The sequence below is a fragment of the Vigna unguiculata genome, chromosome 3, assembly GCF_004118075.2.
Source record: "Vigna unguiculata cultivar IT97K-499-35 chromosome 3, ASM411807v1, whole genome shotgun sequence".
NCBI classification, from domain to species: Eukaryota; Viridiplantae; Streptophyta; class Magnoliopsida; order Fabales; family Fabaceae; genus Vigna; species Vigna unguiculata.
In genome coordinates, this window is record NC_040281.1 from 3,025,509 (window position 1) to 3,040,792 (window position 15,284).

Below are 15,284 nucleotides of genomic sequence, written 5' to 3' on the forward strand. Positions count from 1 at the left end.
AGAGTGTGTCATGATTTTGTTATTTTTTAAAAGACGTCCAGAAGTACTCGTTTAACTTTAACTTCTAAAAGATATAGGACAATATAGAACAATTGAATTATCGAAACAAATTATATTTTATTTCCGGCTTAAGTAAATTTTATTATTTTTGAAAAATATTATGTTGACTATATTATATTAGAACAAACTAATAATAATTTATATATTAACAAATATTAATTTAAAATATAATAAAACTATTTTAAAGTTTATATAAAAACATTCATTCCGAATAAGGAAAACAAAAATAAAAAGTAACATAAAATTATCAGTGGATTTGTTTTACTGGTCTTTAAAATTTATGTTTATAAGATTATAACTGACATTATAGTTATAGTTATTTATTACATCCTGCAATACAACCTACCAAAATAACTTTCTTTGATCCATATTTTAAAGCGGAATAAGAATAGTTATGAATAATATTCTTACTACTCTAGAGGAAGTATGTCACAAAACCTAATTTTTACTAGTTTGTGTGTGTTTTTTTTCTTTAAAGTATTAATTAACACAAGATGTTTATTAATTAATAGTAATTAGCACACTAATTAACAACCAGGCAGCAAAGTCCATCTTAGTCCTTGTGCCGGCCACCTAGTTTTAAACCCCGACACATTTGGTCTTCTTCTGACCACCATAGTTCCCTTCGTTGACCCTAGACCATGGGTAACTGCAGCAGCAGCCACGGCGGCGGTGCCGCCACCACCACCACCACGTACTCCGACGACCTTCCCCGGCGCAACGGCATCACCGTCCTACCTCCGAACGCGAACCCTTCACCACCACCCCCGAAACCTCAAGCGTCGTCCTCGCTGGGCCGGGTGCTGGGCCGGCCCATGGAGGACGTCCGGTCAATTTACACCTTCGGGCGCGAGCTGGGCCGCGGGCAGTTCGGCGTGACGTACCTGGTGACCCACAAGGCCACGAAGGAGCAATTCGCGTGCAAGTCGATCGCAACGCGCAAGCTCGTGAACCGTGACGACATCGACGACATCCGGCGCGAGGTCCAGATCATGCACCACCTCACCGGCCACCGCAACATCGTGGAGCTCAAGGGCGCCTACGAGGACCGCCACTCCGTCAATCTCATCATGGAGCTCTGCGCTGGCGGCGAGCTCTTCGACCGGATTATCACCAAGGGCCACTACTCCGAGCGCGCCGCCGCCAACTCCTGCCGCCAGATCGTGACGGTGGTGCACAATTGCCACTCCATGGGCGTGATGCACAGGGACTTGAAGCCCGAGAATTTCTTGCTGCTCAACAAGGACGATGATTCCCCTCTCAAGGCCACGGATTTTGGTCTCTCCGTCTTCTTCAAGCCGGGTTAGTTAGTTACTGCAATCTGCTGGTCACTGCTCATTGATTCTGCTTGTGTTAGGTCGTGTTTGGATAATTAGTGGGAGGAGGATGTGAAGAAGATAACATGTTTTAATTATTGAATTAAGTTTTTTCTCAATTTAAAATTAATTTATTTACCCATTAGAATAAGTTTTTTGAAAATGCTAAACAAAGAAAACTCATAGATTAGGTAATGAATAAGACAATCATAATTTATGATTGAAGCTGAATTCATTTTAGTTTGACTTTATTTCTACAAGCTGTTCCACTAAACTTTATAGCAAAAAAAAAAAAAACAGAACTTTTCATGAATTAAAATTAATCTATTCACATAAGCGTTCGCATTTAACTTTTTCAAAAGTTTACTTCCACGCTTTGATATTTAAGAAACTTATTTATTTAAATTTGGTGTTTTTTCCTCCAATAAGTTATTATGAAAAAGTTAGTCTTTCTTTTTATCTCTTGCAAGTGTTTATTGTGAAATTTATTACAGTGTAGGCGTTGTTGCAATGGTTGACTTGGAGTGTTGTGTTTTGTGAACAGGAGATGTGTTTAGAGACCTTGTTGGGAGTGCTTACTATGTTGCTCCTGAGGTGTTGAAAAGAAGTTATGGGCCTGAGGCTGATATTTGGAGTGCTGGGGTTATACTCTACATTCTGCTCTCTGGTGTTCCACCTTTCTGGGCAGGTAGAACTCCTTCCTTTTTCTCCCTCGCTTTTATTTTTGAATGTGGGTAAGCTATGAACTTCTTTTGCTGACTGAAGACCATGTCGAATAAAAACCAGATATTTAGTAATTCAAATGTAAGTTTAAATCCTACATTAGGTAGAAATGAATCAACATATAAGGAAGAAGAACAACACCCCCATTGTCTTAAAGTTTCATGTTAAAGTTATTGTCGTAATCTGTGACCCCTCAGAAGAACCTATGATTGTTTTCTTGAGCTCCGAAAGGATTATGTTGGCACTTTACTGTGGAAGTTTTCTTTTCTCGTACCCTAGTGTACTCAGTTTCGAACCCTTCCAATGGTTTTCACTTTGTTTTTAATCTTTCATGTGAAGAAAATGAACAGGGTATCTTTGATGCTATTCTTCGTGGACATATTGATTTCGCATCGGATCCTTGGCCTTCCATATCAACCAGTGCCAAAGATCTGGTAAAAAAGATGCTACGAGCTGACCCCAAAGAACGACTTTCAGCAGTTGAAGTACTGAGTAAGTTAAACTCTACTCATGATCATAACTTTTTAGCTTTTGTGCCAAATGTACTTTATATTTTGTTTTAATCTCGCTGACACAGAAGAAGAGAGTCATTGTTTACCCTCATAGTGAGGTTCTGAACCTGTAGGATGGATTATGCCGTGATTCAGTGAGACCGAGATAGCTGGCGAGAGTAGGACATACGGATATCCAAAACTGTTGTTATTCGATATACAGATCTGTGATATTGTTAAGGACACTGTACTATTGGAATAGTGTGATTCGTTAAATAAAAAGAAAGACAATGAGAAATAATTGTCACATCCAAAACACTTCGACCCCCTCCTAAGAAAAGTTATGAAGAATAGAAATGTAGATTAGGACTCACTGATTCTCTCTAATAATTCCTGGATTTGCATTTTCTTCTTGCCTAATGTATATTGTGCTCTTGTTTTGTCCCTCATTAGGATAAATTATTTGGTAGGTATAAACCAATACTTGTCCTTGCCTGATCAATCTTTGTGACATGTAATTACTTATTTAATTATTTTATTTTAAATTTAATAACTTAAGTACATGACGCTTAAAGATTGATAGGGACCATAGAACAAGTGGTGGTCCAAACCACTTTATAACTTCCCCCTCGTTACACCTGTTTGATATAACGATAGAGTTACTAGTGGGAGTTTATTCTGATTATATTTTGCTTGAAAGTGCGATTGCCTCTTTTTCTCAAGCACTAACGCATCATAGTCACATTCAAACTAAAACTCTCTCGGCTGTTTACTTATTTGATTCAATCCATCATAACCTATCATACACCAATATTTTAATTTGTGTCACATATCCATACACGACACGGATCTTTATATGATACTTTAAGATATTTTATTGACATTTATCAATGAAATATCTAATTTATAATGTACTAATACTATTATGATGATAATAATTTATAATTTATGGTTTTGACAATATTTAATATGTTATTTTAATTTGGATTCATACAATAACAATCATACATTTATCATATTTTTAAGAAATTTTGTATATTTTTCAATATGTACATATCACACATTGTAACCTTTTATTTTCAAATTAAACATATAACCGTTGTATCTGATATACATATAGTATCCGTGCATCTTAGATCATAATATAATATGTTATATATGGTGCAGATCATCCCTGGATGAGAGTGGATGGAGATGCATCTGATAAGCCTCTTGATATTGCTGTTTTATCCAGAATGAAACAATTCCGAGCAATGAACAAACTAAAAAAAGTAGCCCTGAAGGTAAATCATCGGTTATCATCATTTTTTTTGTTCTCATCATGAACGTCATTATCAAGTTTTTTGTAAAATATCTGCAAACTCCACTATATTGAAATCCTTTTGGATTAAGATAGTATACGTTAATGGAAAATCCATAATATAAACAAATAAATATGTAGAGAAGGTCTTCATAGCTGACTTGGTCAAAGGATAGATGCTTTTGTTTCTTTCAGTTATACTAATACTTTCGCTGCTAGTGAATCCGTCTCCTCATATGCCAATGTAATGTAACCATTCTAATTCTGTGGAAGCAGTATATTATTTAGTTTAGCAATAATGTAGATCCGTCTTGGTGGAATTCGTTTCACACACACTTTTAGGACTTGGTTTCACACACACCCTCAGTATCCACTATTCGGATTAAATGGCTCATGAAATGAATTTTATTAATTTATAAACTATTTTATTGCAGGTTATTGCTGAAAATCTTTCTGAAGAAGAAATTATCGGCTTGAAGGAAATGTTCAAATCCATGGATACAGATAACAGTGGAACAATCACATTTGAGGAGTTGAAAGCTGGTCTCCCAAAACTGGGTAGTAAGCTTTCTGAGTCCGAAGTAAGGCAATTGATGGAAGCGGTAAGATCACTGTCCTCTTCTTTTTCGGTTGTAACTTTTCCTATTGGTTCTTCCAAAAGATTTGCACTCATTTGTTGATTACCTATTGAGAATGTTTGAAGTTTACACGATATCTCATCCTGGCTCTAAATGTGACCTGAAATACAGGTTCAGACACTACCCAAAATCTTGTCACCCAGCATGTTGTTTGAAATTGCTATTATAACATGAGCTGGCAAATCCCACAGCTAAGTTATTTTGTGTGTGTGTGAAATACTGTTAAACTCATTCTGTGCAAGCTCATCCTGTTTTGTTTATATCTGTATCGAAAATCTAGGTTTGCATTTGTGATGCACTTATGCTAAAGTCATGGAGATATTCTCCCCGTAGCTAAGTATCTTTCCGAACCCATGCACATACCATATATACGGTTAGCTCTTTCTTTGCAATATTGTCTCCTGTCCTGTAGATAATCATAAGCATGTAATCCTGTTTTGCACTTATAAAGAACTTGGTGCTTGATGCATCTATGTGCTGTGTGTAATAATATCTGAGACTGGAGATGTCAAGATGGATAATATGTTCATGGTTGCATGATATTGTAATCACTAGTCTGACACTTCCCTTGATTTTACTAATGTTTTTACATGATCGTAATTATTTGGTTCTCAGGCTGATGTAGATGGAAATGGAACCATTGATTACATTGAATTTATAACTGCTACCATGCACATGAATAGAATGGAAAGAGAGGATCATCTATATAAAGCCTTTGAATATTTTGACGATGATAAGAGCGGGTAATCTAATTTATTTTTCATTCATAATTTATTCTATAGCAGCAACATTATCACCTTAAATGTTGATTTTTGTGTTGGTTTTCTTCTTGTTGCTTCTGTTTAGTTACATCACAATGGAAGAATTGGAATCTGCCCTCAAGAAGTATAACATGGGTGATGAGAAAACAATAAAGGAGATCATTGCTGAAGTTGATACAGACAATGTAGTTACTTTCTTTTTACTCTTTTTGCTCCCTTTATGTCCATATATTGTTTTAGCATAATCAATCACAATCACAATCACATGCAACAATAATGTCATTCTGGAAAATGCTGTAATTATATTGTTGGGTAATACTGCTTTCTTCTTTCCTTATAGAACAGGTCTAGAAATTTTCGTGTCTTTTGTTATCTAGAAAAGCGGTATTATCTTACAGGGCAACAACATTGACGGTTGTCTTAGTGCCAAATTTTATTAGTTTATGCAGTGTTGTTTAATTATCCTTTGCAATATTAACTCTCAAATTTCTTGCAGGATGGAAGAATTAACTATGATGAGTTTGTAGCCATGATGAGGAAAGGCAACCCAGACATAACCCACATAACCCAAAGACGTCGCAAATAAGTTCTGCATTACTTTGTTGAGATCAGAGTCTTTACTCGTTTTAGTATTGCGGCCTGCTATTTGATTGGGCACTTACATGATATTTGTGGGTCTAGTTGCACCAGTTTTTTTCCCTACTGCGCGAGCAGACATGAATGTGTTTTCTATTTTGTACAAATCCAAGAAAAAACAGATCCAACTTTTTTCTCTAGTGAGGTTAAGAATGTGAGACTTAGTTTCTTTTGGTTTACGTTGAGTGCTAACTTTGTATACCAGAGATAGATCCTACGGAGACATATTCGTCTTATGAATAAAGTAATCTGAGAATGTGGATATGTCCCAAGGGCCGAATCAGGTATAATTTATAATTAAGTTGATTGATTCTTCAATATGTGAATCATGGCCTGCATGCAGTGTGAGAATGTGGATATGCATTTCTCGAATTAGGCTATTTATTGACTGAATTTTATTTTTGTGAATAATATTGTTCAAGTAAACTTAAATAATCTAAATATGATTATAATTGGTTTTCAGTAAGGTTGTATACTGTAAAATTAAATGAATACGTGTAAAAGATTATATTTGTGGTATTTGTAGAAGTGTAGAACTAATTTTGCGAAAAAAAGGTGTAATTAATTTCCTAAAGACAACTCCTTAAATATGAGCTCTCTATTTGTAAGATTTTTTAGCTAACTTTTACACTGAATTAGTTAAAAATAATAAATTTATCTAATTTTAATTTTTTTTCAAAATTATTCTTGTATATTATAAAATGAAGTAGTTGGGATAGATTTGATATTTATGATTCTTTATATTTTCAAATCAGAGAGATAAACTTTTGTGATTTATTTTAAATCTTTAATTAAGAGCGTTTTAGAAAAAAAAAATCAATACATCATTCAATTAAAATACAAATAATTTTCTGAAAAAAAAAGAAGATTATAAATAAGACAAGGATTATATATTAAGAATTGCTTCCAAGTTAACTTGCATCGCCATTAATGACTTTGAATTAAAGGTAAAAGTTTAGATTATATTACAAATAATATAATAGTTCATATCAATTTAGTTTTTTTTTTTATGTAATTTGGTTATATGTGCCTAAATTGTAACTCAGACCGAGGATCGGTAGGTTGAGATATTACAGGACACTCTTACCACGACATCTTGCAAAAGGAAAAACTAAGTTTCCTGCGTAAATACTAATAAAATAATCAAACACGGTCTACATTGGAGGCAATTTCGCCGCGGTTCCAATACAGTTGGAGTGTATTTTTCCTTTCCAAAAGCGAGCGCAACGAAACTCTTGTTCTGTTTTCTTCTTCGCTATGAGCTCAGATGCGAGTAGAGAACAAGGTGCATCATCAACCGTGGTACATTTTCTCCTCTCTTTTTTTCCTCAATTCAGACACTGACTTAACCACAAAATATATTACAAACGTTTTCCTATGCTTCTGGAACTTTCTTCGCCTGTTTTCCGTTTTTATCAGATTCGATTTTCGGAGAATAGATGGAATTCTAATGAATGAAGGCGTATTGAATAAGCACTGTTTGTGTCGAATTTTTCCGTATAGAGACAATGTGCAAAGTGAAAATGAGATTTGTTGTTTGAAACTCCGTCGTCAATCTAAACGTGGATAACTGGCCTGAAAACGGAATATGGTTTGGCTGTATAGTTTGGAAATTTACTAGGCATAGTAGCAATCACAGGCAAATATATTTTTCGTCAGAAAACGAGAAAGAGATGCGAGTTGTTGTGTGGAGAGTATGGTGAATGTATGCTACGTTGGTAGAAGCTTGGGAAATGAAAATGGAATTCTTCTTGAACACAATTTGCTTTAGTGTATCGAATGCTATATTGGTAGAAGCGTTTTATTTAATATTCGTGTTCTTCTGCTTTTCTTTTTTCTTTTATTATTTGGTGGAAAATGAGCAAACTTATCATAGTTGTATGTATGCCTGCGCGGAAGAAAAGGAAATAGGAAAAAAGCATTAAATATCTATATAATCTATTATTTTGTTCATTGCTTTCCCTTCGAACCTAAATGTTGTTTTATTAAAAAACTTGAAGTCCTTATATATGTTCATAATATTTTTGTTTTTTTTTCTCAACTAACAGGTAGAGCGGAAATTTCAATGTAGCACACTTTTGTTTTTGGCATACCAAAGTTTTGGCTTTTTGTTTGGTGACTTGAGCCTATCCCCACTTTATGTATATCAAAGTATTTTTTCTGAAAGACTAAAACAAGTCCAGAATGAAGATGCAATATTTGGCGCATTTTCTTTAATATTTTGGACTCTTTCAATTGTTTCTTTGTTGAAGTATGCAGTTATTCTTTTAAGTGTAGATGATAATGGCGAAGGTAAGGACTGCTTTGCTTTATTTTTCTGTCAAACTAAGGTCCTTTTTTTACTCATTACTATAATTATTGTGCTAATGCTAGTACATGCAACACGTACAGGGGGAATTGTTGCTTTGTATTCACAGCTTTGCAGAAATGCAAAATTTTGTTTGCTTCCTAATCATCAAGCTTCTGATGAGGAGCTTTCTACATATCTCAAACTTGGTTCCTCAAATAGAAGTATACCACCATCTCCTTTGAAAAGATTCATTGAGAAACACAAGAGCACAAAGAAGGCTTTGCTTATTTTCTTTTTACTGGGTGCTTGCATGGTAATTTGTGTTGGTGCACTCATGCCTGCCATTTCTGGTAACTTTACATTTTTCTCATTACAAATATGTTATTGTGTCTGGTGGTACAACTTATCTGATTTGATGTTTTACGATTGCATCAGCTATATTGCTAATACGAATTCTATCCTGCAGTTCTTTCATCCATTAAAGGCCTGGAAATTGAAGCAAAGATTACAAACAAAAGTAAGTGGGAACGATGCTAATCTTCCTCCAAACAGTGTCTAATACTCAGAGCTTAAATGATCTACATGAATAACCCGCTAGGTTTGGCTAGTTTGCTCAAGCTCTTACGTTCAAACCTTGTTAGCATCATTGTACACACAAAAAGTCTAAATGAATTAAATCAACATACTAATAAATTAATACATACAGACTATATAGAAAAAAAGGTAACATAGAGTGGAATATTAAATCATGGAACGTACTTCAGAAACTGTCATTGTTACTTAAAAATAAAGTGATATTTAGGACCTTGACATAGATAACTCCCCTTATTTTATCCCAAGCTTATTATATGGTGCATGCGTTAATTAAAAAAAAAAAAGAAAAAGAAGTAACAGTCTCTTGATTACGTTGTGCATTTATGAGCTTCTTTATGAAAGGTTGAATTGAGTTTGCTTTTCATTGTTCTTCAGCATAAGCAAAATTACTTGGGAACAGCACATCTTGATTACATAATCATATTTGGAGGCTCAAGATTGGTTTTATTTAGTTTTAATAATGATAATTGGTGTATGATTGTATCTTGTATAATAAAGATTTGTTCTCATGATGACAATTGAGAACAATTCTCACTTGACGTTTGTTAGACGCTACTGGTCCTATATTACTTCCTTGAAAAATATGCATTTTTTCTATCAGAACATATGTATATATCATTTCATAGGCGTGGTCTCGTATTTCCTGTGCTCTACTGATTGGACTTCTTGTTATGCAACATATGGTTCCTACAATGTTGCATTTTGTATTTTTTCTAACAAAACTTACGTATATACTCTTTCATAGGTGTGCTGTCTCGAATTTCCTGTGTTCTAGTGATTGGACTCTTCGTTATGCAACACCGTGGCTCCTACAAGGTTGCTTTTGCATTTCCTCCCATAATCATTCTATGGTTACTTACTATTTTCATGATTGGCATTTACAATATCATCAAGTGGAACCCACGAGTATATGGGGCTCTTTCTCCGCTCTATATTTACAAGTTCTTTAGGCTTACAGGAAAAGGTGGTTGGGTTAATCTTGGAGGAGTATTTCTGTGCGTTACAGGTCTGCATCTCTTTTAAATTCAAGTTCTGCTTAAGCCTTATGCTTTCCAAATTCATTATGTTTTTCTTGTCATCTCCAGGAACTGAAGCTATGTTTGGAGACCTTGGTTACTACAGACAAACACCTTTAAGGGTATGTGAGGCCAATAAGTATTAAGTTGGCTTTGATTTCACTGTTAACTTCCAATGTTGTGTTCACGAATGACCCTCCTAATAGATAATACCCAAGAATTGTTAGTAATAGTATGTGTACTAAGTTGTAATAAACTTTAGACTTTTGATGTGCCTATTAAGTGAAATAGTTTATGGTATTATGCTACTAAAGAACTGAACAGCAGATTGAAAGATACCACAACATACTAATTTGTATTATACTCATATATTAGTATTGAAAAGACAAACCTTTGTTTATAATGCATAACAAGTGATGGAATATAGGTGATGTAGAATTTAGGTTGGGAAGAGAAAGAAACAGAAAGACAGGGGAAAAAAGACGGGAAAGGTGGAAGAACAAAATAGATAGGGTTGAGAGAAGAGGAGAGAAACAGAGAGGTCAAAGAAACTGTGCACTGCACTTGATTGTCATTTCAATCTAGATTCAACTGTCCAGAATACAACAACCTACGTCACTTTTAGACATACCAAACAACTATGAACTAACAATAGCTTACTAACTAACTAACTAACCTCCTTCTCTTATTTATATTTACATATCAAAAAGGTTTCTTAACCTGTATGTCAATAACATTTAGAAACTGATTCTTTGATTTGTTATCTAGAACTTTTTGGCTAAAGTGGAACATGCGAAATTCAAACTTTGAGTTGATTTACCTGTTTAGTAATGTATTACATAGTGTAGACAACAAACTCTCAATCTTATGAAAAAACTTTATTCAACTCTTGTGTTGTCGTTGTTCATTCATAGAATTCACAATACAAGTTATAGACTCCTATTTCTGATCATTGTATTCAAAACAGTTAGTACACTAACTACCCACACAACAGCTAGTACATTAACTACTCACAAAGACTAACTCATTTACTACCTACAATGGCTAATTCATTAACTACCATTAAGACTTCAATGGCTAATTCATTTAAGTTTATGCTAAACCCAAACCATAGAACTTACTTTCATCTGTGGCCCTGTATTATTCAACAATTATCAACTCCAAACACAAGCATCAACTTAGAAAAGAAAATTCTTCCTTTCACATATAAGACTATATAGACTTTCTCAGAAAGCCTCATCCCCCATAACAACTAACTTCTTAACTATTTTTATTTTTAAATTTCTTTCTATAATACACTTTACCCCTCTCATTACTTCCTTGCCTAACCCTTTGCATAATATATTGAGGTCGTAATAGTGATTCCTCATTTTAAACAGAGTTATAACTTTTAGATTGATTTTATTTTTGAAAATGATTGTTGTAATTTTTATAATTGTTATTGCTCCCCATTACTGTGCAGATTGCATTTTGTTGTGTCATTTACCCATGTTTAGTTCTTCAATACATGGGGCAGGCTGCTTTTCTTTCCAAGAATTTATCTGCAGTGCATATAAGCTTTTATGCTTCTATTCCAGGTCAGTTAATGTAAATACTATGAATAAAATATCTCTGATGGGCCTTGTAGAATTCTAGAAGAACGTGGAATTGTATTATCTTTTTGCTTCTTGTCTCAAAATGTCTATTATGAACTTATGCCAACACTGACAAGTTGCAAGTATTAGATACAAGTTGTGGCTCTCCCTGACCAATTTAGGTGGGACAATTTTGAGAGATAACTTTAACCTTTGAGATTATTATTCTAACAATGAAATATTTTGTGTGAATTCTATTTAGGGTGGATGTTTTACTGTGTATTTTTTCTTCATAGCATGTTTTTAATGAACTTTAACTTTTTCTTATGTAAGTTGGTTTCATTTACATGTTTTATTTCTATGAATTATTATTAATTTATTATGATTTCCTAATTTGAAAAAGTGATATGTATCACATCTTGCTTAAGGTTATTGTTTCAATGTTCTATAAATTAGACCATTTTGTGACACTATCTTTTTCTAACTGAATCACAACCTCTAACTAGAATGTATTTAATCTTATGTTGATCAGAAAAACCTGAGTTCTTGTACATGCACTGTACTACTTTTAATTTAGGGCAGAAGTTGGTGAGCAAATTGGTAGATCAGTTCCATTTCCTACTACTATTATTCAATGTATCAAAGCCATTGTCAATGAGTTTAGCTTAACACTATTTGATAATTTTGGAGATAAACCCTAGCCAGTGGGTTTATTGTTCCTTGTGGTTTAGTACTTCTTTTAGCATTTTCCTATAAAAGAACCACTTAGACGACGGTCCATGCGTATAATTATCTCAACTTTTCACGTTAGTGTGCCGTGTATATATGCTTTTAGTGGAATAAAATCACCATTTACTTTTAGTATTTGTATCTTGTACGCAAGATACTTACTTTAACGGTTAATGAAGCGAAATAATTGAGCTGGTACTTGTCTTGTCATATGTTTTTTATAAGACTGCAATACTTGCTTTCTAGTATCCGTAATATATTTCAGAATGTTTTTGTCATTTTTGTAGATGTTCTATTTTGGCCAATATTTTTGGTGTCTGCTTTGGCGTCTTGTCATGTTTTTTATAAGACTGCAATACTTGCTTTCTAGTATCCGTAATATATTTCAGAATGTTTTTGTCATTTTTGTAGATGTTCTATTTTGGCCAGTATTTTTGGTGTCTGCTTTGGCGGCAGTAGTTTCAAGTCAGGCTGTCATTGCTTCAGCATTCTCAACAGTCCAACAATGCCATGCATTTGAATGTTTCCCTCGAGTAAAGGCAGTGCATTCCAGAAGGTGGATCCCTGGTCAGACATATATACCGGAGATAAACTGGATTCTTATGATAATAAGTTTGGCTGTGACAGTTGGTTTAGGAGACATAAACAGAATAGGACATGCTTATGGTAAGTTGACAGAGCACCAATTGGTTGATTGGAGAATATTGATGTTGGATCACAAAATACAATGAAGTTTGTTGGTCCAAAATCGTAGACTACTACAGAGATGAATTCTCTGTATAAATTACTAGAAATCAGAACAAATGTTTCCCCCTAATTCCCCTATTACACACAAATTTAGTATAATGTATTCTAATTTTCTGTCCTAAGCTGTCTTCATCAAAGTTACTATTTATTTTAATATTATTTGATATGCAAATATGATTAAGTTGTGATTCATTGGCTCTATAAAGCTTTACATTCTCAATTTATAATGCCATCTATTTCAAAAATAGTAACCTTTACTGGAAGAGAAAATTAACATAATTCTGATCCACTGTCTGCATTAGAAATCTCTAAATTGTTCATCAATCGCGTAGTACAACATTATTAGAAGAGTTGACTATGATATTAGCTTCCCAAGAGTTTAAGCTTTTTTTATGATCTTGCAGCACAATATTGAATGCTAGGGTAGAAGTTACGCTAACAGTGAAACAAAATTAATCTTATTTTGCATGATTATGTGTTATAGATGGTTCAACGATTATTTGTGAAAATACACTCATGTTCTGGGTCATTTTATATTCACTTTTTTTTTCAGATCACGATTCTTAGTAACATCATCCTTTTGTTTGCAGGGATTGCACATCTGATTATTGTGTTTGTGACCACATTTTTGACATCACTAGCCATCATCCTTGTATGGAATCAAAGTCTTATAATTGCTCTGGCGTTTGCTTTATGCTTTGGTTCGATAGAGATTCTCTTCCTGTCATCATATAGCCTGAAAATCCTTAAAGGTGGCTGGATTCCACTCGTGCTTTCTGCAGTATTCATGGTTGTAATGTATGCGTGGCATTATGGTTCCAGGAAAAAGTATTTATTTGACATGCATAACAAAGTTTCAACAAGGACCATCCTTGCATTAGGTCCAAGTCTTGGGATAGTTAGAGTTCCTGGAATGGGCCTTATCTACACTGGATTGGCTACTGGAATCCCTGCCAGTTTTACTCATTTCTTGACAAATCTGCCAGCTTTCTACCAAGTGGTTGTTTTTGTTTGTGTTAAGACTGTACCTGTGGCTTGTGTGCCACGTGAGGAACGTTACCTCATTGGTCGAATTGGTCCGAAATCTTACCGATTGTATCGATGCATTGTCCGAAATGGTTATAAAGATGTGTGCAATCACGAAAATGATTTTGAAAATGAACTGGTGATGAACATAGCTGAATTCATTCAATTGGAAGCAGAAGGTTACTCTGGAAATGCAGAAGGTTCAGCGGATGGACGGATGGCGGTGGTGAGAACATCAGGGAAGTTTGGGACACGATTGCTGATGTCGGAATCTTCTGCTTTTCAGGAAGGAGCTTTGACCGTTACTAGCAGTAAATCTCCAATATTGAAGAGGCTGCAGGCCATGTATGAGCGGGAATCTCCTGAACTCATCACTAGACAACGAATTCGATTTGAGTTGCAAAATGTAATATATAATGACCCACGGGTCAAGGAAGAACTCATGGAACTGATAGAAGCCAAACGCACTGGAGCAGCGTATGTAATTGGTCATTCTCACGTGAAGGCCAAGTGGAACTCACCATTTGCAAAGAAGTTTGCTATCGACCTCTACTCTTTTCTCCGGAAAAATGGTCGAGCACCTGTTGTAGGACTAAACATTCCTCCCATTTCTCTGATCAAGGTTGGAATGAATTACCATGTGTAACATAAGTTGTGACTGTGTTTTGACTGGGGATGTAATCTATGCAAGCCAGAAAAGAATGCCTCTTAGGCTTCCACGACTGGCTACATTATGCTACGTTGGCGGATTTCACTTCAATGGATTTCACTCAATAATACTCGGGTCGGTTTTTTTAGCTATATGGTGTACTTTTATGGGTAAATTAACAACTTTTGAGTTTATTACAAATGTTGGAGTAAGTAGTGTTCTTTGCCTGTAATTTCAAAATAGGCAACAAATAAGTCATGCACTAGGCTGACGACACGTCCAGAAATCAAAATTCGTGTTCCAAGGTACGACTCTCTTTACTATAGTGGTGGTCATTGAATATGAATTGTAATTTTTTTCTAGATTTGAAGTCGTGTCTTGTAAGCACGTAAAACTACAATATCAGTTCTCTCCACAATACGCGTTTTTAACTCAATGAAAGTTGTGTCCACTTCACACTTTAGTTCAATTTTTAACATTGAAAGTTCTGTTCACTGTACACGATTCTATATAAATTGTGATCTCCCTTCTTATTTTTCTTTTAATTGCATGTATTTTGTGATACTCACGGGTATGTATGGTCACAAAACAATATAAATTAGTTGGCTTTTATTTTTATTTTTTAACAAAGAGATTGAAAAATTAAAATGTTGTGTATGAGTATAAAATGGTTAAAAAGTTTATATTTTGTTTAGGTAAAAAAATATGAAATAGAAATTACTTACTTTTGTAAG

General features: G+C 34.4%; 2 protein-coding genes across 3 annotated transcripts; both read left to right on the forward strand.

The window, feature by feature from the left end:
- Positions 1–434: 434 nt before the first annotated feature.
- LOC114178467 (calcium-dependent protein kinase 1-like) lies at positions 435–6,189 on the forward strand. 2 transcript variants are annotated; one of them, XR_003603328.1, is made up of 8 exons: positions 435–1,362; positions 1,921–2,064; positions 2,439–2,591; positions 3,758–3,873; positions 4,325–4,492; positions 4,640–4,901; positions 5,144–5,271; positions 5,375–5,475. XR_003603328.1 is itself a non-coding variant. In XM_028064391.1 (8 exons), exons 1-8 carry the CDS (start codon positions 702–704, stop codon positions 5,873–5,875), a joined length of 1,560 nt encoding a protein of 519 aa, XP_027920192.1. In that variant the 5' UTR covers positions 435–701; the 3' UTR covers positions 5,876–6,189. The 2 variants fall into 2 exon arrangements, 1 of the variants encoding a protein (XP_027920192.1); XM_028064391.1 differs by lacking the exon at positions 4,640–4,901 and adding an exon at positions 5,786–6,189 and having other exon boundaries at positions 5,375–5,474.
- A 791-nt stretch (positions 6,190–6,980) lies between these two features.
- LOC114178468 (potassium transporter 3-like) lies at positions 6,981–15,019 on the forward strand. Its single transcript, XM_028064392.1, has 9 exons — positions 6,981–7,227; positions 7,974–8,217; positions 8,317–8,565; positions 8,682–8,732; positions 9,555–9,815; positions 9,895–9,947; positions 11,288–11,402; positions 12,540–12,794; positions 13,466–15,019. Exons 1-9 carry the CDS (start codon positions 7,183–7,185, stop codon positions 14,545–14,547), a joined length of 2,355 nt encoding a protein of 784 aa, XP_027920193.1. The 5' UTR covers positions 6,981–7,182; the 3' UTR covers positions 14,548–15,019.
- Positions 15,020–15,284: the final 265 nt, after the last annotated feature.

Coding starts and splice junctions, on each gene's coding strand:
- LOC114178467 (XM_028064391.1), top strand. CDS start 702: ATGGGTAACTGCAGCAGCAGCCACGGCGGCGGTGCCGCCACCACCACC. Junction 2,592..3,757: donor TTCAGCAGTTGAAGTACTGA/GTAAGTTAAACT, acceptor TATATGGTGCAG/ATCATCCCTGGATGAGAGTG. Junction 4,493..5,143: donor TAAGGCAATTGATGGAAGCG/GTAAGATCACTG, acceptor TTTGGTTCTCAG/GCTGATGTAGATGGAAATGG.
- LOC114178468 (XM_028064392.1), top strand. CDS start 7,183: ATGAGCTCAGATGCGAGTAGAGAACAAGGTGCATCATCAACCGTG. Junction 9,816..9,894: donor AGTATTTCTGTGCGTTACAG/GTCTGCATCTCT, acceptor TGTCATCTCCAG/GAACTGAAGCTATGTTTGGA. Junction 11,403..12,539: donor CTTTTATGCTTCTATTCCAG/GTCAGTTAATGT, acceptor TCATTTTTGTAG/ATGTTCTATTTTGGCCAGTA.